Source organism: Pituophis catenifer, unplaced genomic scaffold, assembly GCF_029215685.1.
Source record: "Pituophis catenifer annectens isolate HBS135680 unplaced genomic scaffold, rPitCat1.0.hap2 SCAF_1, whole genome shotgun sequence".
NCBI lineage: Eukaryota > Metazoa > Chordata > Lepidosauria > Squamata > Colubridae > Pituophis > Pituophis catenifer.
Window position 1 is genome coordinate 341,154,195 of NW_027256881.1, and position 26,605 is coordinate 341,180,799.

Below are 26,605 nucleotides of genomic sequence, written 5' to 3' on the forward strand. Positions count from 1 at the left end.
CTTTGTGCGAATACTATCCTCGCTACTGTTATTATATGTATAATCAAATATATATTTTCTCTTACTAATTTTTTCTGGTAGTATACCCAATAGGAACGGCTCAGGTTTTAAATCAATATGTTGTTGGACCAAAGCACCTGAGGGTAGAACAAGAAGCAATGGGTGGAAACTAATCAAGGAGAGAAGCAACGTAGAACTAAGGAGAAATTTCCTGACAGTTAAAACAATTAACCAGTGGAACAACTTGCCTCCAGAAGTTGTGGATGCTTCAACACTGGAAATTTTTAAGAAGATGTTGGATAACCATTTGTCTGAAGTGGTGTAGGGTTTCCTGCCTAAGCAGGGGGGTGGACTAGAAGACCTCCAAGGTCCCTTCCAACTCTGTTATTCTATTCTATTCTATTCTATTCTATTCTATTCTATTCTATTCTATTCTATTCTATTCTATTCCATTCCATTCCATTCCATTCCATTCCATTCCATTCCATTCCATTCCATTCCATTCCATTCTTCTAACCATGTCTTAATTCTGCTCCAATAGTCTCTAGCTTCTGGGCATGTCCACCACATATGATAATAAGATCCTGGTATTCGATGGCATTTCCAACATTTAGCTGATTTGTCTTTCAACATTTTTTCCAATTTTTCCGGAGGCGTATGCCATCTATAAAACATTTTATATTGATTCTCTTTATATGCAGTGGACATTGTTAGTTTATAGTTCCTTTCCCATAACACTTTTTTCAGGTGCCGTTATAACTTTGAACCGTCACTAAATGAACGGTTATAAATTGAGGACTACCTGTAATTTGTCATGTTGCCTTTTAGTGAGGGATTATAGCCAGGCAGCCCCAGCATCTTTGCCTGAGAAAAGCAGGTGGAAGTTACTGACATCCTGATATTGCCATGCAACATTAATTAATTAGATCAGTGAAAATAATAAGAGATCTATTTGTAGCATAACCAAAGCGTGGTTAGCTTTCAGATTGGATAATGCTTTTGTGGTTTGGTGTGATCTTTTTGGAGTAATTTTACAATTTGAGTCATTTGCAAAATAGGCTACTCACCATGTGAATGAGCACAAGCTTCGGCTGGATGACTAAAAGTAGCTAAAGCAACATCTGAGATTTATTTATTTTTCCTGGAATTAATATCCATCCTGAAATTATCTTTGCTGCAGGGAAGCCATCAACCGACTGTATGAGACAGTCCCGGGAGTCAGAGGGAACTGGAAGAAAAAAGTGAGTCTGTTTGGATCACTGGAGCCCCCCCCTGCCCCCCCGGTGCACATGAGTAAAAAGTAAAGAGGTTCTTGCAGATTTTACTCCGCTAATCATTGCCAACTGTAAGGGCTGATGCTCATCTCCATTTCAAGGCCATTGAAGCAGCATAGCCGAAGACAATTCTGTGGTCATCTGCAGAGCTGGGCTTCAAAATTTTTTGGAAGGGGTTCTCTGCCCGGTTGCTGGTTGGGCGTGGCCATGGTGGGTGTGGCCTAGTTGCCCTCCTGCACCATGGGAGGGGTTTTGCCTTCCCCAGGCTCTGGAGGCTTTCCTTGAGCCTCCAGGAGGGCGAAAACAGCCTCCCCAGGCTCCGGAGGCCCTCTGGAGGCTGTAAACGGGCCCATTTCTGGCCTTCCCGAACTTCCGATAAGCCCGGAGGTTTTTTGCCACCTCCAAGCCTCCGCGTGCGCCCTGCGCTTACCTGCATCCAAAACAGGCTGTGTGGGGACTCCTGGGAGGGAGGGGCACGTTGGGGTGGGGCGGGGCCAGCCAGGAGTGGGATTTGCTATTACCTTCCCATCATAGTGGTACCTATTTATATACTCGCGTTTTCATGCTTTTGAACTGCGAGCTGAGATGAGGACGGGAGCTCACCCGGTCACTCGGGTCTCGAACCTGGACTCCTGGCTTTCCATCTGAGAAGCACAGCATCTCGTCCACCGATCTGCATCATGTGCCTCCCCTCCGCCTGCTGCTGATGCCGCCGCTGCACCTGCTGCTTGGGCAGCCAGCCCAGTGGAAGAGGGTTCTGGAGCTGCACAGTGCGCTAGCTGAGGGGCCAGCAGGCTGCGGCTGCTGCCGGAAACCATCAGCCCCCGCACACAAAGGTCGGCGAGCGCGTGATGGCCGACGGCTTCTGGCAGCAGCTGCCCCACCCTGTGCCTTGCCTCACCTCATCTCGTCCTGTGGGACGAGCCTCCTGCTCACTTCCCAACCCACCGGAGACCCCTGGATTCCCTCCCCAACCCCGCTTGGCCCCCACAGGAGCCCTCCCACGTGAGCAACATTGAGCTGGCCACGCTCAGTTGGCCGTGACCACCCCGGCCACCCCTCCACTGTCCTCCCCCCCAAGGACAACCACAATGTTGACACGGTCCTCAATGAAATCGAGTTTGACACCCTTGATTTAAGTGAATCAGTCGTTAAGCTGCCCCATTGACTTTGCTGAGTTGACAAAGGCTTGAAGAGCTTTCATAGATTGGTTGGTCTCTGATTCTGTTTTCCCAGGCGCCAAACAAAAGCTTGTTTTCAATCCTTGGCAAGAGCAATCTCCGATTTGCCGGCATTAGCATAGCTGTCAACATTTCCATTGATGGTTTGAATCTGATGATCCCCACCACTCGACAGGTGAGACCTCCATCCTCCTCCATTTGGGTTGTTCCATCTGCCATCTGACTCCTCCTCCCTCAGGTATGTGTTGGAAGAAGGCAAATCTGAAAACCTCCACTTCAAAACACATCTTGCTGAGATTCGGAATTTGTAGGAGATAAGCAGGCTGAGCCCAAGGGAGGGGTCAAACACATCATAAGTCACAAGTCCCCACGCGCCCAATCTAAATCCAGCCCACTGTGAATGCCTTCTTATCTCCCGCTCATTTCCCTTGACTGTTAGTTGGTCAGATTCTTGTAGAGAGCTTAAGCTTGCCATAAATCTTTATACTAATTTAATTGCTTGAATCTCCTGCTTGAATCCACCGAAACATAAAACATAGGCCTATGTTGCCAATTTAGAGTGAGATTCTTGGATTGACCATATGGATGATCCCAGCCAATTAGGGATCCTTTCTTGAATGGGTAAAATCAGAAAGCACTGTCTTGCAGTAAAATCAATTTACAGGCAGTCCTCAATGTACGACCATTCATTTAGCAACTGTGTGACGTTACGACAGTGTTGACTTACAATTGGTCCTTGCATTTACAACTGTTACAATATCCCCATGGTTACCGGATTGTGAGCTGAGTGCTTGGCAATGAATACCGGTTCGGACTGGTTCGGGCGAACCAGTATTTCCGACGATCAGCTGGGTGACGATCAGCTGTGTCACACGATTTATATTAGCTAGAATCGTCGGATTTCCTGCTTTTTAGCTAATCTAAATCGCGTGGCACAGCGGATTCCCCCCCCTCGCTATTCTGCTTACCTTTGCAGACTTGGAAGGCTTCAAAATGTTTATCTTTTAGCGCTGCGCAGGCGCGCACTCAATAGTAGACTCGCAGAACTGGTAGTAGACTTCAGAGGATTTCACCACTGGTCCACTAGTCTTCAAGTTGCCAAATTTGCAGATTCCTGTTAATGAACAATATGATCCAGCCAATTTGCTGAGCAATGCCCAAGCCTTTTTATTGGCCTTTCCCCCTTCTTCCTCACAAAGCTGATCATACCTTCCCTTCCATCTCTATCTGTCTGTTTCCATTGTAGATCATCGCGAATCACCACATGCAATCTATCTCCTTCGCTTCGGGGGGTGATACGGTAAGGGGAACGTTGAACGTTATGTGTTCTGTGTACGGGAGGGAATGTGGGTGCTTAAATCCATAGGAAAGAAATGCAAAATTATTATTAATTCTCGGTGAGCCTTGGTGGCGCAGTGGTTAGAGTGTGGTACTGCAGGCTACTTCTGCTGACTGCCGGCTGCCTGCAATTTGGCAGTTCAAATCCCACCAGGCTTAAGGTTGACTCAGCCTTCCATCCTTCCGAGGCGGGTAAAATGAGGACCCAGATTGTCGGGGGCAAGAGGCTGACTCTGTAAACCGCTTAGAGAGGGCTGTAAAAGCACTGTGAAGTGGTATATAAGTCTAAGTGCTATTGCTATTGCTAATGTATTATTATGGTTGGTTGCACAGTCAGCCAGATGTTCAGCCTGGATTTATTTATTTATTTATTTATTGGTTCGATTTATATGCTGCCCTTCTCCGGAGACTCAGGGCGGCTTACAATGCGTTAAACAATAACCTTCATACTTTTGTATATACCTGCTTAGTAGGGCTTTCGGCCCACTCTAAGGAGTGTTCTTTTTTATACAAAGTCAGCTTATTGCCCCCACAGTCCGGGTCCTCATTTTACCTACCTCGAAAGGATGGAAGGCTGAGTCAACCTTGAGCCTGGTGAGATTTGAACTTGCAGTAATTGCAGGCAGCTGGTGCTACTTAACAGCACTTTAGTCTGCTGCACCACCAAGGCTGTTTGGCATTTGGATTTGGCATTTTTGTCCACCTATTGAATCTTCTCCAAGGACGTGGGATAGGCAGATGTGGTTTTTGGTTTAATAATATTTAAGGTATTGTAGCAGCATGTCCCAAAGGTGCTTTTTCAGGAGGCAACTGGTTGTCTGGCCCTCTTTAAAAGCCATCCCAGTTGTTGGCCATTCCTGGCCATGATTTCCACAGGGTATTGATGAGGCATTGTGTGAGAGTGGTGCGGTGGCCTAGAGGGGGAGCTCTTGCCTCACAATCAGGAGGCTGTGAGTTTGATCCTAGGTAGAGGCAGATGTTTCTCTATCTGGGCACAATGAGAATTTATCTGCTGAACAAAACTCTGCATTGGCGACAGGAAAGGCATCCGGCCATTAAAACACTCTGCTAGCTCCATTCAGTTGCCCAGACTCCCTATGCCCCGCCGGCAAAGGATTACGGGGTCATTAAATGATGATGAATGAGGCATTGTGTGAAGAAATGGTGTCTACATGGCAGTCTTTGTCTCTGTGTTACTGAGTTATGATCCTTCTTCAGGTCATTTATCTCAGAATCTAACAAAGCTGACATTTTCAAAGCAGCAGATAATATAACCTTGGCAAGGAGATTTTTTTTTTCCAAACTCCACTGCTGCAAGAAAAGATGATAAAAATAATGTCCAAAAGGCAACAATGAAGGCAAGGCGAAAGGGAAGGGGAAGAAAAGGGGAAAGGAAATAAATGGATAATAAAAAGAAAGGAAGGGAAGGAAATAGATAGGGGAGGGAAGGAAAAAAGAAAGGAAGTAAATGGGTTGAAAAGGAGGGGAGGGGAGGAAAGGAAGGGGAAAAGGAAGGGAAAGGAAGGAAATGGATGAAGAAGGAGAAAGGGAAGAAAGTAAATAGACAAAAGGGAGAAGAGAGGAAAGGAAAGGAAAAGAGAAAAAGGGAAAGGAGAGAAAGGGAAGGAAGAAGGGAAGGGAAGAGAAGGAAAGGAAAGGAGAAATGGAAAGGGAAAAGGAAGGGAAAAGAAAGGAAAGGAAAGGAAGAAGAGGGAAGGGAAGAAAAGGAAAGGAAACAGAAAGGGAAAGGGAAAGAAAGGAAAGGAAGAAGGAAAGGAAAGGAAGAAAAGGGAAGGGAGGAAAAGGAAAGGAATCAGAAAGGGAAAGAGAAAGGGAAAGGGAAAGAAAGGAAAGGAAGAAGGGAAGGGAAAAGAAAGGAAAGGAAAGGAAAGGAAGAAGAGGGAAGGGAAGAAAAGGAAAGGAAACAGAAAGGGAAAGAGAAAGGGAAAGGAAAGGAAGTAAATGGATGAAAAAGAGAAGAGAAGACTCCATCACTTGAACCCTAATCCTCATAGTAAAGAGACTCTTCACCTCTTCCCCTTATTTAACTAAGAAAATATGTTCAACAGAAAAACAATTGCCTTCCAGCTAAACAGAGGCCCAATCCATAGAGTTTTTAGTCTAAAATCAGAGATCAACACTCTCTTAATTAATAAAATGATACTACAGATAATCCTCGGTTTATCAGTTTAACAATTGTTCAAAGTTACAACGGTGCTTTGTTTAAGACAAATACAGCATCCAGGATCACTGGATTGCCATATGTGACTTCCCAGCATACTGTCGACAAGCAAAGTCAAATCCGGGAAGCTGGATTCGCTTGGCAATCGCCTGACTCACTTAAAGACCATGGCAAAGAATGGGGTGTAACTCATTAAGCAACAAGTCCCCGGCCCAGTTGTGGTCGTAAGTCAAAGACTCCCTGTAATTCTCCTGCTGCAGAACATGACGATAACGTCTTTCGAAATAATAATGCTGATGATAATAATTATGATGATAGTGACGATGTGGTATTACTTGGTACAGGTAGTCTTTGACTTACAGCCATAATTGATCCCAAAATTTCAGTTGCTAAGCGGGACAGTTGTTAAGTGAGTTTTGCCCCATTTTACGACCTTTCTTGCCACAGTTGTTAAGTGAATCACTGCACCTGTTAAGGTAGTAACACGGTTGTTGCTGGAATCTGGCTTCCCCCTTGACTTTGCTTGTCAGAAGGTCGCAAAACGGGGATCACGTGACCCCCGGGACATTGCAACCGTCGTAAATATGAACCAGTTTATTTATTTATTTATTTATTTATTTATTTATTTATTTATTTATTTATTTATTTATTTAATTTTTATACCGCCCTTCTCCCGAAGGACTCAGGGCGGTGAACAGTCAAAATAACATACATATAAAAATGTGAAATAAAAGCAATTTAAAATAATTAAGACAATTTGGCTCATCAGTTAAGTTAAGATCTTCAGCATAAAATTTAGACAATTAGAAAAAATTTATGCCAGCCCAGCTTGGTGAAACAGAAAGGTCTTAAGTGCACGACAGAAAGTACAGAGATCTGGGATCATTCGTATCCCTGGGGGTATCCTGTTCCAAAGGGTAGGTGCCCCCACAGAGAAGGTCTCTCCCCCAGTCGACATTGCTTTAGTGACGGTACCCTGAGAAGGCCTACTCTATGGGAGCGTACTGGTTGGTGGGAGGTTATCGGTTGCAGAAGGTGGTCTCGTAGGTACCCAGGTCCTAAGCCATGGAGCACTTTAAAGGTAAGAACCAACACCTTGAAGCGCACTCGGAAGGCCACTGGGAGCCAGTGCAGCTCGCGTAGGAGAGGTGTTACATGTGAGTGCCATGTCTCTCCCAATATCACCCGCGCGGCCGCATTCTGGACCAGTTGGAGCCTCCGCGTGCACCTCAAGGGGAGCCCCATGTAGAGAGCATTACAGTAGTCCAGTCGAGAAGTTGACAAGCATCCAAATTTTGATCACGTGACCATGGGGATGCTGCAATGGTCACTGGTGTGAAAAACGGTCATAACATAAGTAACTTTTTTCAGTGGCGTTAGAACTCTGAATGGTCACTAAATGAACTGTTGTAAGTCGAGGATTACCTGCATGGTGTTTTTATAAAGATGTCTCTGCTAAAACATTTCCCTTAGATGGGGATGAAATGCAGGCAGAGGTATGAAGGTAAGAAAGGATGTACATTTGTGTGTGTGTATGTGTGTGTATGATAGACACACAAACACACACCTGCCCACACACACAAACACACACACATGCACACACACACACACACGATAACAAAAGGCTTGTTTCCAGGCTAGAGAAAAGCTTGCCGCTTGCTCAGGTGTCAAAATTTGAATGTGTTTGTCTGGGCTGTGTAAATGTCACAGAAAAAGCGAGCGAGAGATTCTGCCTCGCAGGAAATGAACAAAGGCAATTTAACAACTAATGAGCTGGATTTTTTTTTTTTTTTTTTGGCCTGCGTAAAAGCTAGGAAGCAGCTTCTGCACCCTGCGAAATGCTAGCCAGATTCACAAGATGAATCTGTTTAGCCAAGATGAGTTAAAAAGCCCAGCGGCTCCATTCTCACAACCATTTAGCTTTTAATCTTGGTTAGGTTATTTTTTTCTGAGGCAACATAGAGGGCAAAATCTAACTCGTTGGGTCAGAATAAGAGAAGAACAGAGTTGGAAGGGAGTTATATATCAAGCAGGATATATAACGTTTCACCATCAGTGAGCTGTTGGGCAGCATTACTTGGTCTGTTGTGTGGATGTTTGGGTGGTTTAGGGGTGAGGAATTTGTGGTGGGTGGGAGTGTGTTTGGGGATTGTTATGTGTGTTGGACCTGGTCTTTGGGTGTTAAGTGAATTTTCGTTGTATGGGTATGCTGTGTATACACGTACAATGACAATAAAGTTATTATTATTTCAGTTTATGGATCTGTAGATTGGGAGAGCTCAGAGCACGGCCAATTTGGTAAGTGTGTGGCACTTCCAACCTGCAAAACACTGGTAATCCAGTGATCACTGGAGCACAGTTTTAAAATAAGCCAGAGAGTGTAACCAAAATCTTTTGTGGATCTGTGACAGCATGTCAGGTGAGGAAGAGGATTGTGGAGTTGTGCTGTTGCAGTCCAAGCAGTTGTGGGACTTAACAAGGAAGTCAAATCTGAGAGGCCACAGGCCTGAATTGTACTAAGTCAACCTTAGCCAGGTTTTTTGGATAAAAATCTGGTGGATTATGGCGCAGAATGTTTTGAAGAAAAAAATTCAGTTTTCTCCACAATTATTTTTATTGGGTATAGTTAAGGGTTTTACATTGGGTGAAATAAAGTTGATATTGTATATGATAACAGCAGCAAGATTACTGATAGGACAATATTGGAGAAATGAAGCTATGCCTACTATTGAAGAATGGACTTTGAAGATGGCCAGTTTTGCAGAGATGGCGAAGATTTCAGCATATTTAAAAGACCGCTCACAAGAGATTTATGTATGGGAGTGGAAAAAGTGGATAGATTATGTGCAGAATCAAACTAGGCAATATCAGATAGCTTTTAACTGAAAGATTATATAGGGATAGAATAATAGAATTTTGTGAAGATATGAAAAATATACAGGGGGTGGACGGGTTCAAGTTTTATAAAAAGGGGATTTTGATTTGGATTATATTCTGAGGAAGTATGGGGGGGAGGGGAGGGTTAGGGAGGGTTAGGGAGGCCAGGGAGGGTTGGGGGGGGGGGAATTGGGGAGAAAATATAATTGTAAAACTTTTTCAATAAAAAAACAAAACAAAAAACCTTAGCCACTTTAAGATGCGTGGACTTCAACTCCCAGAATTTCCCAGTACAGCATGGCTGGCTGGGAAATTCTGGAAGTTGATGACCATATGTTTTAAAATGGCTTACTTTGAAAAAACACTGTTTTAGACTCCTCTAATCCAATGCAGTTCTTGGCAGCTTTACAGAAGTGGTTTACCACTGTTTTCTCTCGTTTAAGATTTCCTGGTGGTCTCTTTTTCCAGTACTAAGGAGCCAACCCTTCATAACTTGCATCCTCACACAAGATCTCCCAGCCAGTATGACTTGCAGAGCTCCCAGCCAGTACGGCTCACATCGCTGGGAGTTCTTGTTTGAGGTTGCAAGCTGGGAAGGATTGGCCCTGATTACTACTGGAAAAGAGACCACCAGGAAATCTTAGATGAGAGAAAACAGTGGTAAACCACTTTGGTAAAGCTGTCAAGAACTGCTCTGAATTTGAGGAGTCTAGTTTTCCAAAGTAGGCCACTTTAAGACATATGGACTAGGAATTTCCAGCTATTTATTTATTTTATTAGTTCAATTTATATGCCGCCCTCCTCCGAAGACTCAGGACGGCTTACAATGCACTTATAGCAATAGCCTTCATTCTTTTGTATATACCTGCTTATTAGGGCTTTTGGCCCCCCATAAACGGTGTTTCTACAAAGTCAGCTTATTGCTCCCACAATCTGGGTCCAGCTAGCCAGGCTGTTACAATACATACTGGGAGTTGAAGTTCAGTTATCTGGAGAGATTGCTGAAATCTGAACTCAGGAGTCTTTAGCACACCCAGATTGAAATATCTGCAAATCTGGGCAAAGATTAAAGAAGAAAGGAAGGACTGACCCTTTGCAGCATTTGAGTCAAACTGGGGTGTTACTTTACATTTAAAAATGACAGAGAAGAATTGTTCACCACATTTTCCTGGGAACCCATTCACTGCCATCGTGTCAAGCTGCCTTGTTACATTACATTCATTTTATCCATTTCTCCCTTTTCTCTGAAGTTTGTTTCTTGGCACTCCTGAGCTGTTGTCGACTGTCATTTTATTTTCCCAGAATGCCAAGCGGTGTTGATGTCAGAGCTTTCCAGGGTTTATGTACAGGGAATGTCCATATAGGGTGGTGTTTCCTAACTCTATTCACTTCCAGTGGTGTAAATCTCAGATCCCAGAATTCCACAGCCAGAGAAGCCACTGTTGAGAATTCTGGGAATTGAAGTCCATATGTCTTAAAGTGGTCCAGGTTGGGAAACCTTGATGTAGTAGAGAGAGGAGTTAAAAAATCAAGATGGCTTCTTGCAGACATGTCATTTTTACATGTGTTCTGCATGCATGATCCAAGCAAGACATGATTGCATCATCATAGCCACCATTTTTGACCCCCTCCCCGATTACTCTGTTTGAATTTTGACATCTTCCCATAAAAAAAAAAAATCTAAATATGGTATTCCCTTCCCCTATGTTATGACATCATAAAGGTTAAGATGGGATCAGCCCTTTTCATAGAATTAGTAAAACTAATCTCTTCAAATCAAGGCCAAACCCAAGAGAGGTCAAAGAAGTCAAAATGGCAGGTCAGCTCTGCCTGCGGGGATTGAGGCCACACCTCCTTTAAAAGGGGGTGGGGCTTCAATCATACAGGTGTAGTCAAGTAAAATATTTATCATTGTTGTAGATCGGCATAGGAAGAATAGAATAAAAACAGTATTTTATTTACTCAGAATTAAATAAATAAATAAAAACAGTAAAAGCTTTAAAAGATTTTTAAGCTTTTACTTTTAAAAAACAGTAAAAAGCTTTAAAAACTAGAAAGAATATAAAATACATAAAATTAAAAAAAAGTTGAAAAATCTAAAAACTCAGCTACTGTCAGCCTCTTGACTTTTTTTAATCCTGCTGTGGACATCCTTGGTTAAAACATGACCCCAAAAGTTGGTTTAGTATTTTAGGGAGTTCCTCACACAATTCTGCCTACTGAGCTTCAACAGACAAAAAACAATGAAGGAAAAAGAGACTCAGATACAGGGTGCAGTCTGAAGAAAGTACAGAAATGGAACTGAAGCTAAGATTTTGCTCCTGGGTCTGTCAGAGAAAGTCTGAATAAAGGAGAAAATATATAAAGACTTAAATAAAGGAGAAAAAGAAAGGTTTGGTGTCATGAGAGAACCCTGGCAGAGATAGGCCAAAAAACCAAGATGGTGGCAAGTGGAGCAGCCATCTTGACCTTTTTGCCCCCAATCCTATGGACATCCCTTCATTGTATACATTATTCTATTTGGGTTGCAAACATTCACGCACCCAGTAGATGGCACTAAAAAGTTATAATTTTCTGTATTGCTTCATTTGGTGTTTTTCAATCTTGTGAGCTTGAAGGCCTGTGGACTTCAACTCCCAGAATCCCCCAGCCAGCATAGCTAATTAGGGAATTCTGGGAACTGAAGTCCCCAAGTCTTCAAGCTGCCAAGCTTTGAGAAACACTGTCATGAAGGATTGAGTGACATTATTCCAGTCCACTGTTAACCAAGTCAATGAAGATCTGGCAGATGCATTCCCACAGCATGCTAAGCAAGGTTGATAACCCATAACCTTGGCTAATTTATTCTTTTATGGAATCCTAGAATGAAAAGGTTGGAAGGGCGTCCCCAGAGGTCATCTAGTCCAACCCCTCACCCAGGGTTACCACATCTCCCTCAGAGGCCTTCCCAACTTCCTTTTAAATCCCTCCTATGAAGAAATGTCCAATCTATTCACAACGGATCAACTCTCACCAACAAACCTAGAAAAGTGGTCAGGAGGAATTCTGGCCAAGGCAACTTCTCAGCACAGAAGTCATCCCGCCCGCTGTAAATAAAAAATTCCACTTATTCAGCTAAACTGGTGCACTGCTGATATCTTTCCCATCCTTGGCCCAGCTCTGCATTCTAATGTTAAATTTAAATTAAAAGAAAAAAATCTGAACCCTCTTGACAGGGGATTATGGGAACTGTAGTCTGGCACATTTGGAGGTTGTGGAATGCCAATGAACATGGCCATAACATATTCAGGCTAAATTTATCTTAACTCCTCTTCCTCTTCATTCCTCCCGCTATAAGTCCTGCTTCTCAGCCTCAGCAGCCTCAAAATTAACTCTCTTGTTTCTGAATTATATTTCTGGCCAGGATACAACCGATTACGTCGCTTATGTTGCCAAGGATCCCATCAACCAGCGAGGTGAGTGTGATTAGAGAAATGGCATGCCGCTTTTTAAAAGCTAGCGCCAATGGCGTGGTACAGGAGCTTGCGAAAGGTGATATTTAAAAATTATGCTATGTTTCATCTTTGTGTACAGAGTAATGCATGCACCAGGCGTCAGCAGTTTTTTTTCCACAGCTGATATATCCGTGCATTTTGTGTATATACTCCTCGACTTACCAACATTCATTTAGTGACTCTTCGAAGTTACAACTGCACTGAAAAAAAGTGACTTTACAACTATGGTAGCATCCCTTTGGTCGCATGATCAAAAATTGGGCATGTGGCACTTGGCAATTGGCATGTATTTATATGATGGTTGCAGTATCCTGAGGTCATGTGATCCCCATTTGAGACTTTCCTAGCTGGCTTCCAACAAGCAATGGGGGGGAAATGAGATTCATTTAACAACTACATGATTCATTTAACCAGGGGTCCCTAACTCCTGGGCTGCTTGAACTATTCGGAACCGGGCTGTGGAAGAGGTGGGCAATTGAGTCCATGTGGGTGCGCGCATCCACGCCAGTGGTAGGATTAAATTTTTTTTTACAAATTTCTGTGGGTTCTGTGGCTTGGTGGACATGGCTTGGTGGGCGTGGCAGGGGAAGGATACTGTAAAATCTCCATTCCCACCCCACTCAAGGGGAAGGATACTGTAAAATCTCCATTCCCAGCCCACTCCAGGGGAAGATTACTGCAAAATCCCCATTTCCTCCCAATCAGCTGGGACTCGGGAGGCAGAGAATAGATGGGGACAGGGCCAGTCAGGGGTGGTATTTACGGGTTCTCCAAACTACTCAAAATTTCTGCTACCGGTTCTCCAGAACTGGTGAGAAGCTGCTGAATATCATTTCTGATCCTCGTTTGCATGAATAGTGGACAATCACATGCGTGCGTGTTTGCCCGCTGCTCACATGGAGCCATCCCCTTCTCACATGGAGCACCCACAACTTCTAAAGGCAAAACATTCCATTGGTTAATTGGATGAACTTTATGAAATTCATCCAATTATCTTAATAGGATGAACTTTATGAAGTTCACTTCATAAAAAACCAAAAAAGTCCAGTTGCCTCTTGAAAAAGCACCTTTGGGACAACCATGACTTGGATGACTGAGAATCTCCATAGACAGTAAGTGGTGACAGTCATTAAGTGGGACATCACGTGACAGTACCTAATGTTATGACCTTTTTGTGGTGGTCGTTAAACAATTCCACTAGTCATTAAACAAACCCTTTATACCCAGTGGGCATTTTTTTTGATGGCAACTAGAAGTAAAAGATTAGAAACTACCAAAACCTCCCCAAAATCGCAGTCAAATGACAGCAGGATGCCGCAGGCAGCTGTAAATGCGAGCCGGTTGCCAAGAGCGCAAATTGCAATCACATTAGTGTGACAGAGGGTGTGGTCATCAGAACTTTGAAATCGAGTCGTAAGGACCTTTTTGGAGGTCCGTTGTAACTTTGAACGCTTGCTAAAAAGCTGTTCATCAAACGTGGATTACCTGTACGATATGCCAGTGAGTGGTGGCCATGAAAGAACCAGGGAAAAGAATGTGAATGTTATCCAGGTGAAAACCTCAGTTTTATTCTTTCATTCCCCCTGCTTTCACTTTCACTTTTGATTTCACTTTCACTTTCACTTCTCCAGGCATGTCCTACTTTCAGAGTTCTGCCATTGACAGGCCCTATTGGCCCCGTTAACACAGCCTAAGATTGCATTGGCTGTTTCTGCAGCTGCATCCCGCTCCTATTTGTGTCTTCTTGTGTATCTGTTTGGGTGGGGGCGGCGAAAATTATGTTGTCAGCGTTCCAGCGCTGACATATGAAAAGAGAGGAGAAGCTTGAACTTTTGCCTACTTAATTCCTTTGAAGATTCTGTTTCCTCGGAGATGGGAGGAGAGGGGGGACATTCCTGTGATCTGACGGAGATGGGATGAGGAGAGTGGCTTGGAAGATAGCCAATGAGACACAGAGAATTGGGGATCGGAAAGGGAGGGATTGGGGGGCAAAGGTCAGTGCTGACTGCAAAAGAGCCAGGGACAGATCACTATGCTCAATAAAGAGAAAATTTCCTCAAAGATCGGCAGTTTGGAAATTCATTTATTTTAAGATAGTATCGAAACCTGACATATGTTTAATTTCTGGTTGGGGATCTTCTCTTTCTCTTTGGCAGCTTGCCACATCTTGGAATGCTGTGACGGATTGGCGCAAAGCATCATCAACACCGTTGGCCAGGCCTTTGAGCTCCGCTTTAAGCAGTACCTGCACAGCCCTCCCCAAACTGTAGCATCCCAGGAGAGGTATTATTACTATTATTTATTGGTTAATCTTTAGTGAGATTCACAGCCTTTGAGGCTGGTTAATAGCTCAGCAGCTCGAGTCCTAACCTATTATTATTATTATTATTATTATTATTATTATTATTATTATTATTATTATATTTGTATATCACCCTTCTCCCAAAGGACTCGGGGCGGTGAACAGCCAGCAGATAAAATACAGAAAATACAAAAATTAAAACAATATTAAAATTCAATTAAATTAATTTGGCCCACAGTTAAAACACCCCTATATTAAACCCATAATTTAACAATTTAAAATTTAAAACAATTTTAAAAAGTTAGGTCGGGTCAGCCCGGCTTGATGAAACAAAAACGTCTTTAAGGCACGGCGGAAGGTGCACAGATCCAGGATCCGCCGTATCTCCGGGGACAACTCGTTCCAGAGGGTCGGTGCCCCCACAGAGAAGACTCTCCCCCTGGGGGCCGCCGGCCGACATTGTTTGGCCGACGGTACCCTGAGGAGCCCCTCTCTGTGGGAGCTTACTGGTCGGTGGGAGGCTACTGGCGGCAGAAGGCAGTCTCGTAAATAACTGGGTCCTAAGCCATGGAGCGCTCTAAAGGTGGTAACCAATACCTTGAAGCGCATCCGGAAGACCACTAGGAGCCAGTGCAGCTCGCGCAGGAGAGGTGTTACATGGGAGCGCCGAGTCGCCCCCATCACCACCCGCGCGGCCGCATTCTGGACCAGTTGGAGCCTCCAGGTGGTCCTCAAGGGGAGCCCCATGTAGAGAGCGTTGCAGTAGTCCAGGCGGGACATGATGAGGGCATGAGTGACCATGCGTAAGGCATCCCGATCCAGAAAGGGACGCAACTGGTGGATCAGGCGAACCTGATAAAAAGCCCCCCTGGCCACAGGTATGGGATTGTAGCCTCAGTTTCCCCATGCGTTGAGGAGCCTGTGGAGATCTGTACATTTGGACTTGCAGGTTCTAGATTGCTCCCTCCCCCCCTCTGGGCCAGTCCCTCCCTCTTATTCCAAGATCCAATCAAGTATAATCTAATAGAGAAGGGTCTGGACTAAGGACAGGGAAATTTGGATTCTAGTCCCCACCCCAGGTACTGTGAGCCAGTTCCTCCCTTTCAGCCCAAGAGCCAATCAGATATAGTGAGGAAGTGGCTGCACTAGAAACAGGGAGACCTAGATTGTAGTCCTCCTCAGCTACAGAAGCTTACTGGCTGATTTTGGGCCAGTCCCTCCCTCTTAGCCCAAGATCCAATCAAGTGTAGTGAGGAAGATGCTGGGCTAGGAGAGGGGAGACCCTCAAACTAGTACTCCTCAGTCGTGAAAGCTCATTGGCTGTATGTGGGCCAGTCCAGTCTAACAGCCAATCAGCTGTGGTGGGGAAAGGGTAGTTTAGGGGTTGGGAGAACCAGGTTCTAGTCCTTCTTCAGTCACCTAAGCTCATTGGCTGACACTGGGCCAGCCCCTCCCTCCTAACCCAGGAGCCAATTAGGTGTTAGTGTGGAGGAGCTGGATCAGGATGGGGGGAGACCCAAGTTGTAGTAAAAAGAATTGAAACCGGATATTGAAGGGACCCCCCCAATTTTACATACACCATGTAAAAATGAGTTTTGATCATGTAATTGTGGCATGCACCTTGATTTTTTTACACATGCACACACATAGATTCTCTCTCTCTCACACACACACTCACACACACACACACACACACACAGTTTCTCTCTCACACACATTCTCCTTCACACACAGACTCTCTCACACACATACACAAGCACACATGCACAGAATCTGTCACATACACACAGATTCTCACACACACACAGGCTGTCACACACACAAATGCACATAGACTCAGAAACATATACATAGACTCACAAACACACACACACATGCTCACACTCACACCCATGTACACAGGCACACTCACACCTATTCACAAACACATTCTCTCTCACACAGACTCACACACACAACTTTCACACACATACTCTCATAAACACACACACACAGACTCTCTCTCTCTCACACAGACACACACAGACACATTATAGATGTCTATGTTTCTGAAATATGTGACATTGTTCTCTTGTTTCTGGTCTTTCTTTCTTTCTTTCTTTCTTTCTTTCTTTCTTTCTTTCTTTCTTTCTTTGATTCATTCATTCATTCATTCAATTTATATAGCGTTGGCCTTGTCCCCACTTGTCTTTCTGATCAGGACAATGGGAGTGGACGATTCTTGGGGTGAAGAGGAAGACTCCTCAGGACACAATTACTACAACAGCATCCCCGGGAAGCAGCCCCCCCTTGGCGGTCTGGTGGACTCGCGCCTCCATTATGGATCGGCTTCCAGCCACACTCTCTCTCTGGGTTCCTACGCCACCCATTTCAGCCAGGTGACCCCCCCCAAACTCCTTGGCAGGTTCAGCAGGTGTATCCAAGCCTGTTTAGCTCAACTAAAGGGCATCGTCATTTGTTCCGTAACCACGATCTCTTCAGAGGTGGGTTTCAGCAGGTTCTGGGCAGTTCTGGAGAACCGGTAGCGGAAATTTTGAGTAGTTCGGAGAACCAGTAAAATACCACCTCTGACTGGCCCCACCCCCATCTATTCTCTGTTTCCCAAGTTCCAGCTGATCGGGAGGAAATGGGGATTTTGCAGTATCCTTCCCCCGGAGTGGGGTGGGAATGGAGATTTTACAGTATCCTTCCCCTGCCCGCCCACCAAGCCAGGCCACGCCCACCAAGCCACACTCACAGAACCGGTAGTAAAAAAATTTGAAACCCACCACTGGATCTCTTCCCATCCCATCCCACCCCTTTGTGGTGAAAGAAGAACTGATGCCAGAATCTGGCGGATGTTCCATATAATTTAACTGTTTTTAAAAAACCTCTTTTTCTGCAGTCCAAAGGTGCCACCTCCCTTTGTTAATCAGATATTGGATAGGTGTATTTTTTTTATTTAAATCTTTTTCTTCTGCAGAAAACTATCCTGTGGCAAAGGACTTCAGGTAGTCCTTGACTTACGACTGAAATTGAGCACTTTTTAACTTTCATTGTATTGTAGGCTGCCCAGAGTCTCTGTACAGGTAATCCTTGACTTATGACCATAACTGAGCCCAACTTTTCTGCTGCTAAGCAAGACCATTGTTAAGAAGGTTTCGCCCCATTTTACAGACTGTTCTTTTCACAAATGGTTAGATGAAACCTTGCAGTTGTTAAATAGTAATAAAATTGTTAAGTGAATCTGGCTCCCCCATTGACTTCGCCTGTCCGAAGGTCACAAAAGGGGATCACATGATTCTAGGACACTGCCACTGTCATAAATATGAGCCAGCTTCCCAGCCCTTGAATTTCAATCACATGCTGCAATGGTCATAAGTGTGAAAAATGGTTGTAAGTCCCTTTTTTCAGTCCCCGTTGTAACTTCGGTCACTAAATGAATGGTTGTATGTCAAGGGCTACCAGTAATTTTTTTTTTTATTTGATTTATATGCTGAGTCTTCTCCGGAGACTCAGGGCGGCTTACAATGCGTTAAGCAATAGCCTTCATACTTTTGTATATTTATACAAAGTCAGTTTATTGCCCCCATAATCTGGGTCCTCATTTTACCTACCTTGGAAAGGATGGAAGGCTGAGTCGACCTTGAGCCTTGGAGAGATTCGAACCAGCAGTAATTGCAGGCAGCTGTGTTAATAACAGGGTGCTTAGACCATTGTGCTATCAAGGCTCTAACCAATTGAGGAAATTGGTTGTCTTAAAACCTCCTTTTCTGCAATCCAAAGGTGCCCCCCCCCAATGAACCAAACATTAGATGTGTCTGCTTTTTTATTTCAATCTTTTTCTTCAGCAGGAAAAAAAAATCCAAAGACAAAAGACTAATTTAAAAATAACACTATCACGATAGGAGACTGACGTTCAGAATGGGTTTGCCGATTAGAATACCTTGCCTTGAAAGAATGCCATTCTTGCAGGGAGGACTACAACTTTCATCCTCCCCAGGCAATAGGGAAACAATGGATATTGTAGTCCATCCCTACAGGGGAACCCCAAATTGGGAGAGGCTGGCCAAGAACAATTTTTAGAATAGAATAAGAATATAATTTTTTATTGGCCAAGTGTGATTGGACACCCAAGGAATTTGTCTTGGTGCATATGCTCTCAGTGTACATAAAAGAAAAGATACATTCATCAAGAATCATAAGGTACAACACCTAATGATAGTCATAGGGTACAAATAAGCCATCAGGAAACAATATCAATATAAATCGTAAGGATACAAGCAACATAATCATCTGGATTATGAACCGATTTCTGCCCTAGAGTCACCTAAGGACAGTGGGGCTAACCAATTATTTGCCCTTGTGATAAGATCCTTTTCGGTGGAAATCCGAACTCGGCAGGAGCCTTTGCTAGGGGATGGGCTCCTGAGGACATGCAGAGCATTAAAGAAACATGAGTAATTCAGTCGCCGAACCAATTCCAAAAGATAAATGCCGATAGCGTAGCTTGAATGCCAAGTAGAGGCTTAACCCAGCTGTGTTGGTGAATGCAAACAGATGTTAATTATATCTGGAGCAAAAGATAGATTTGTTGAGAAATAGAGAGTGCAGGAAAGTATGATGTAAATGCCATACTGGAGACCGGGAAAGACAAGAACGAAAAGAAGAAGAAGCTCCTTCGTTTCTTAATCACAGAAACTAAAACATAGGAACAACCGTTGCAGGAACTGGGTATGGATAGTCTAGAGAAAAGAAGGACTAGGAGGGACATGATAGCAATCTTCCAATAACTGAGGGGCTGCCACAAAGAGGAGGGAGTCAACTTTTTCCCCAAAACACCTATAGGCAGGACAAGATGCAATGGATGGAAACGAATCAAGGAGAGAAGCAATCTAGAACAAAGGAGAAATTTCCTGACAGTGAGAACAATTAACCAGTGGAACGGTTGTGGATGCTCTGTCAAGGGAGGATTTTCAAGAAGAGATTGGCCATTTATCCAGAATAGTATAGGACAGGGTGTCAAACTTTGAGGGCTGGATCAGCATTGTAGTTCTCTGTGGGTTGGCTGGGGGGGGGCAGCGACGGTGGTGGCGGTGGGAGATGGGATGGTCTCCCCATGGCCCATTTTAGCTGGCAGAGAGCTGCAGGAGGCCATTGTGTAGCCCCCCTGCACCTCTTTTTGGCCTGCAAAAGCACCACGGACCGGTCCTTCACCATTTCCAGGCAGGACATACAGGCCAGATTTTAGCACCCGGTGAACCGCATCTGGCTCGCGGGCCTTGAGTTTGACATCCCTGGTATAGAGTCTCCTGCTTGACCATCATCCTTTCCCATTCTATTATTCTGCATACTGTATTTTGTTAACAGCAGGCTGGAGGAGAGAGAGGCACAGGAACAAGGTGTAAAAAAACCTTTCATGTTGTCCTAATGATCAAAACACCTCCTAGATCGGATGTCGGCAACCCGTGGCTCCAGAGCCGCATGTGGCTCTTTGACCACTCTCCTGCGGCTCCCTGACGACTTGGTCGCACAACCTGCTCTCTGCCCTGGGACGCTAGCCCAACCCGGCTGTGGCCGACGCCACCTTCGCTAACACGAGGGCTGGCAGTGTGGGAATGGGATCCAGGAGGAGGATATGATGGAAAGAGGGACAGGTCTGCAGCTGAGGTGTGAGCATGAGCCATGGTGGCGGCTTCACTGAAAACAACCCTCCTCCTCCTCCTCATGCGACCCCCCCTGGCTGGCTGTTGCGGGGCCAGGAGGGCATGCACAAATGGGATTCCCTCCTCAAGTGAGTGGCCGGGCTCGGCCAACGTGTAGTGAAGGCGCGTGGAGCTGGCAGGTTGGCCGGCTGATGGGTGAGCGCTCCGGCTTTCTCCGAGCTTGATCCCCGGGGCGGGCGTGCGAGGTTCGGCAGGACCAGCCCCCTTTTCCCGCTGTCCTGGGATTCTTTACTCCTCCAGCTGAGTGGTGCCGGTGGCAGTGTTGATTGAAAAGCATTGAGGACGCTTTTCAATCAGTGCTGCCGGCAGCACCTCTATGCTCATTTGCGGAGGGTATCCCCGCTCAACCACGCGCACGCGAGAGAGAAAGGAGAGAGAGAAAAGGGGAGAAAGAGAGAGAGAGAAATGAGAAAATGATGGAGGGAGAGAATGAGAGAGAGAAAAGAGAGGGGAAAAAGCACCTTTGTCTCATGAAAAAGCAACTTCTCACCTTTTCTCTTGTGAGCCGATATAATTCCATTTCTTTCCAACCCACAGGTTGGGTCTTCAGCCAGAAGGGAACCCAGTAGTCACTCAAACCTGAACTGGGATGCTGATCTTTCTGGTAATTACTATATTCATCCTGTCCCGTTCGTGTCGGAGGCACTGTTTAAGCCACGTCTGGGTCTGTGACATCACCGTTCCCCTGAGGGACGCACATAGAGGCTCCTTTTATGTCCCTGTCAGGGAGCTGGAGCAAATGACGGGAGCTCATCCCTGCCACGTAGCTGCACTCGGGCCTCAAGCACTGGCTTGCTAACTCCAACCCAGTGTCTTCAACACGTGAGCCACCACGCTCCACTGTATTTATGATACTAGGAGATATCTGGCACAATGTGAATTAGACAAAGATCTTTTAAAAAAATAAATCAGTTTTTTTAAAAGATGCTTATCTAGGAGGGAGTCCCTAGAGCAGTGTTTTTCAGCTGTCGCCATTTTAAGATGTGTGGACTTCAACTCCCAGAATACCCCGGGGTATTCTGGGAGTTGAAGTCCACACATCTTAAAATGGCGACAGCTGAAAAACATTAGGACTCCCTCCTAGACAAGCATTGCTAGCTGGGGTATTCTGGGAGTTGAAGTCCACACATCTTAAAATGGCCAAGTTTGGGATACACCTCTATGAAATCAGCCGAAACCAAGCTGTATTTGAAAGTGATTAATCTTCTCAATTCTCAACAAATTCTTCTTTCCCATCTAGTGCCACAATTGGCTGTGGAAAACTCTGGATTTATTTATTTATTTGGTTTCTACAAGTCGCCCATTTCAACATGTTGCACGTTGGAGCCCAAAGACATGCAGACGAGAGCAGTTTGGGAAAAGCTGCTGGTCACGGTTGTCCCAAGGGTGTTTTTTCAAAAGGCAACTGGACTTTCTTTGTTTTTCCTTGAAGACGTTTCACTTCTCATCCGAGAAGCTTCTTCAGTTCTGACTGAATGGTGGAGAATGGAAGAATTTATGTTCCTCGCAGTCATCTGGTCGTTAGCACTCTCTCTGAAGACTCTCCTTTCAGCAGTTCCCCGAAGGCACAGATAAAGCTTCAAGTGCCTCCACAACTCTCAGAGAGTGTTCTGTCCCCGTCTCACACACGCATACAAACAGATAGCCAGGGGTTAAATAAAACTGGCAGACAACAAATTCTTTCGATAAGAGGATTGGCAGCAACCCAGTAGCTGCTTGCCAAGAACTTTACTCATAGAGGGAGGAGTTGTTCCTCTGTCAGATAAACCCAAACAAGATACACACAGTTCAAGAATTGTCAAGTCCAGTCCGTATTAAATCCAAGGCAGATAACGTTGTTTCAAAGATACAATGTGACTCGCTAGTAGTTAGTTTTGTCCATTACAGAGTCTGAATGGCCACCTCACCCCCTTTTATCCCCTGTGGGGTGTGGTCCAGAGACTCAGCTTAATCTCTGGCACGCCTCCTTTTCTGCTGCGTGCGCCTGTCTCTCCGATGCTGGCGTGGATCCAGCCAAGACTTATCTCCATCACTGTCCGACTGTGAGGAGATACCTGGCTCCTGGCCAATCTCTTCTCCTTTGGGAGACACCTGAGGCATTGCCAGAGAGGAGGATCCTGGAGAGGGAGGCCTGGCCAACTCCTCTCCTTCATGTTCAGAGCCTTCTCCCTCCGATAAATCGGCCTCGGGGGTTGGAGTCACAACAGAGAGAGTGCTAATGACCAGATGACTGCAAGGACTGAAAGTCCAGATGCTTTTTGAAAAAGCACCTTTGGAATTTCTCAGCTGTAGATGGATAGAGGGAATAGATAGAATAACTTTATTTTGTTGTGGCCCCGCCCTCTGAGCCTATCTCATCGGAGGAAGAAAGCTCCGAACATGAGGAAGAGGAGTCAACCAGGCCTCCCTCTCCAGGCCCCTCCCCTCTGGCACTGTCTCAGGTGCCGGCCGAGGGAGAGGAGATTAGCCAGGAGCCAGGTGTCTCGGATGAGAGCGAAGGAGAGCCGTCATTCCTGGATGCACGCCAACGAAGGCGTGATAAACGGTTGCAGCAGTTAAGGAGGCGTGCTAGGGATTAGAACTGAGTCACTGGACCACACCCCAGAGACTATATTAGAGAGGGTGGTGGCTGGTAAAACTCCGTGACGAACAAAAACGAACTTTGGCTAGTCACTTGAACAACGTCTGAAGCTGCCGAAAGGGATATTGTTTTTGCTGGACTATTTGCAATGCGTATGTAATTTTATGTTATCTGTTGCAGTAAAAGCTCTTGGCAGACGGTGATTATATTGCTGCCAAGTTTGAGATAACGACCTGTGTGCGTGCCAAGTACTTTCTTAACCCTCGGCTGGCTGTGTTTGTGTGTGTGTGTGGACGGGGACAGATCATATTTTCACTTTGAATGTACACTAATTGGCATATATTAAAATGAGATTTTGTGGCATACAGCTCTCAAAGGGTCACCACCGATGGTTGGTTGCTGCCGGTTCGGACTAGTTCAGGAGAACCGGTAGTTGTGACCTGTGGGTGGGCACGTCCACCTGCCCCGGCGCTATGCCGTCCTATTTAGCTGCGCATGCATGGAAGGCCGCGTGCATGGGCTGAAAGCACGCACGTGGTCACATTTTTGGTCCTGGGCGAACCGGTTGTTAATTCATGTGTCGCCCAACTCTGGTCACCTCCAATATACTGTATTTTTCGGAGTATAAGAAGCACCTTTTTCCCCCTAAAAGGGGGTGAAAATTTATGTGCGTCTTCTACACCAAATGTAGCCCTACCCACCCACTGGCCCCCACCCTTTGGCCTCTGCCTTCCAGCAGTTACCTCCTTGCAGCAAGCAGCAAGCAGAAACAGCTCCTTTCAGCTTCAGCATAGCCTAATTAGCACAAGTTGATTTGATCGGCCTCCCGACTCTCAGCTGTTTTGCTCTCAGCTGTTTTGCGTGGTCCTCTGATGCTTGCTGCAAGGAGGTAAATTGCTGGGAGCAGATTTTTTTTTTCTTGTGCTAATCAAGCTATGCTGAAAACGAAAATGAAAGCAAAGCAGGCTGTTTGTTTATGTTAATAAAATTTAATTAAAAAAAAGAAAAAGAAAAAAAAGAAAGCAAAGCAGGCTATTTGCTGTTTGCTGCAATGAGGCAAAATTGCTGGGAGGCAGAGGCAGATTTCTTTTTCTTGTTTTCCTCACCAACTTTTAACCATGACAGAATAAATGAATAAATAAATTTAAAATTATGCATGAACCCACATATATTAAATGACACAGAGGAACAACACAGTCAGTTCAGATGTATAGCTGTAAACGATGAGAAAAACAAATCTTGCGAGTTTACCCAGAGTCTTTTCAAGATGCTTAAGTCTCCTTCTCCCCATTTTTAATTGTTTTCTTCTCCAGCTGTTGAGCTTTTCTTTATTCCTTACCTCCCTCCTACTTTCTTGCCTATTAGTGGTGTAGTTTTGGCTTTAAAAAAACTGGCAATTATATTCTGAGCTGCAAGAGCAGAAATGAATTTACAGATTTTTTTTTTTTTTTTAAGTTTTGGTTTTGTATTTTTGTCAGCTGCTGCAAGCTGGCTTTCTCTCAAGTAGTGCTGTTTTGGATATAAAAGCAGCCTGTAGAGTCCAAACTTCTGAAATTGATGGAAATAAGGAAAGGGGGATGTAATTTAGTTCCTACATATTTAATTAATTCAGAATAAATTCTCAAATCAAGATAAGGACTGTGTCAGGCCTGGAAGCCATCTTTTGCACTGGGCCTTCAGGCCTGCCACATTTAGTGCTGTGGGAAACTGGGAGGGGGGATTGTATGGAGCAGTGGTGGTATGTAGTCATAATAACATTCCTTTCTCAGAGTGTCAAGGACATCTTGCCCTGCACCTGAAGGGGTGTAACTGGGAGGCATCTCCAGATGGGACGGTGCTTTGATTGTACCATGTGATGGACATGTGGGTGCTGGGCAGGGACTTGGACTTTCCTTTGGGTGGGGAAAACCTGGAAGCTTTCAGATTCAGGTTTTCCCAGGTGTGCCAATGTGACATCTCTAATAAAATGGAACTTTGAGGAACTTCAAGCCTCGGAGTCTCCTTTCGTTGTGGGAGTTACTTGGAACCCTGACAGACTGGAACTTTCCCTATTTGGCATTTTTGGGGGATTTTTATGATGTTCAAAAATACATTCTTGGAAAAAGAAGATAGGGAACATAATTATATGAGAGAAGAATTTCCACAAATATGTATAAGTAGTCCACGACTTACGACCACAATTAAGCCCCAAAATTATGTTAAGTAAAGAAAATTGTTAAATGAGTTTTGCCCCATTTTATGACTTTTCTTGCCACCGTTGTTAAGTGAATCACTGCGGTTGATAAGTTAGTAACCCCAGTTGTTAAGTGAATCTGCCTTCCCCAGTGACTTTGGTTGTCAGAAGGTCGCAAAAGGGAATCGCAGGACCCCGGGACACTGCAACCGTCATAAATATGAGTCAGTTGCCAAACGGCTGATTTTGATCATGTGACCATGGGGATGCTACAAAGGTTGTAAGTGTGAAAAAACGGTCATCAGTCATTTTTTTTTTCCCAGTGCCGTTGCAACTTTGAATGGTCACTAAATGAACTGTTGTAAGTTGAGGACTACCTATATACCGTAAAGCCAGAGGATAAGTAGCAGTGTATTATTTATTTATTATTTATTAATTCAATTCGTATGCCGCCCCTCTCCGAAGACTTAGGGCGGCTCACAATGCATTTAAAATGGGCTATCAATGTAAAGATTTTAATTGGTTTTAAATGGGATTTTAAATTTGGGGTTTTATAAATTGGGCCTATTATTTAATAATTTTAATTATTTTTAAATTTTGTCTGTCTTTGTGTTTTTAATTAGGCTGTACACCGCCCTGAGTCCTTCGGGAGAAGGGCAGTATAGAAATAAAATTAATAAATAATAATAAATAAATAATAAATAAAATCATTATAAAAAACATTTAAGAATTAAAAACATTAAAAACATTAAAACTCATTCACACCATTCATGACCGGTCTCACCGGATCACAACAGCGAGATCAACGACCCCAGGCCTGCCGGAAAAGCCAGGTCTTCACTGCTTTTCGGAAGGCCAATAGGGTGGGGATGGTCCAGATCTCAGGAGGTAACTGGTTCCAGAGAGCTGGGGCAGCCACAGAGAAGGCCGTCCCCCGCGGGCCCGCCAGCCGGCATTGTTTAGCTGACGGGACCTGGAGGAGGCCAACTCTGTGGGATCTTACCGGTCGCTGGGAGCTATGCGGTAGAAGGCGGTCTCGAAGATAACCTGGCCCTGAGCCATGTAGGGCTTTAAAGGTAATAACCAACACCTTGAATTGTGCCCGGAGACCAATAGGGAGCCAGTGCAGCTCGCGGAGAATTGGTGTAATGTGGGTGTATCTAGGTGCACCCATGACAGCTCATGCAGCTGCATTCTGGACCAACTGTAGTCTCCGAACACTTTTCAAGGGTAGCCCCATGTAGAGCGCGTTGCAATCATCTAACCGTGAGGTGACAAGGGCATGAGTGACCGTGAGGAGAGCCTCCCGATCCAAGTAGGGTCGCAATTGGTGCACTAGGCGAACCCGTGCAAATGTAAACACAGGACTGATTTTTTTTTTTCTTTCCCAAACTTTGGCAGAGGCAGACTGATTTGGGGAACGGGGCAGAAGGAATTGAAGGGTGTAAGTGAGGGAAACAGAAGGTCATTAAAATGATGGAAATAATGCTGCTGTTCT

The 26,605-nt window shown here is 44.8% G+C and overlaps 1 protein-coding gene across 1 annotated transcript in view; it reads left to right on the forward strand.

Moving 5' to 3' along the window:
• Window positions 1-26,605, forward strand: part of SHC2 (SHC adaptor protein 2) — a 58,192-nt gene that overhangs the window by 18,495 nt on the left and 13,092 nt on the right. Inside the window, exons 3-9 of the mRNA XM_070931871.1 lie at window positions 1,181-1,241; window positions 2,511-2,630; window positions 3,702-3,755; window positions 12,256-12,307; window positions 14,503-14,629; window positions 16,849-17,131; window positions 20,891-20,957. Of these exons, the coding sequence (XP_070787972.1) occupies window positions 1,181-1,241; window positions 2,511-2,630; window positions 3,702-3,755; window positions 12,256-12,307; window positions 14,503-14,629; window positions 16,849-17,131; window positions 20,891-20,957 (764 nt within the window). The remainder of the gene's footprint in view (window positions 1-1,180; window positions 1,242-2,510; window positions 2,631-3,701; window positions 3,756-12,255; window positions 12,308-14,502; window positions 14,630-16,848; window positions 17,132-20,890; window positions 20,958-26,605) is intronic.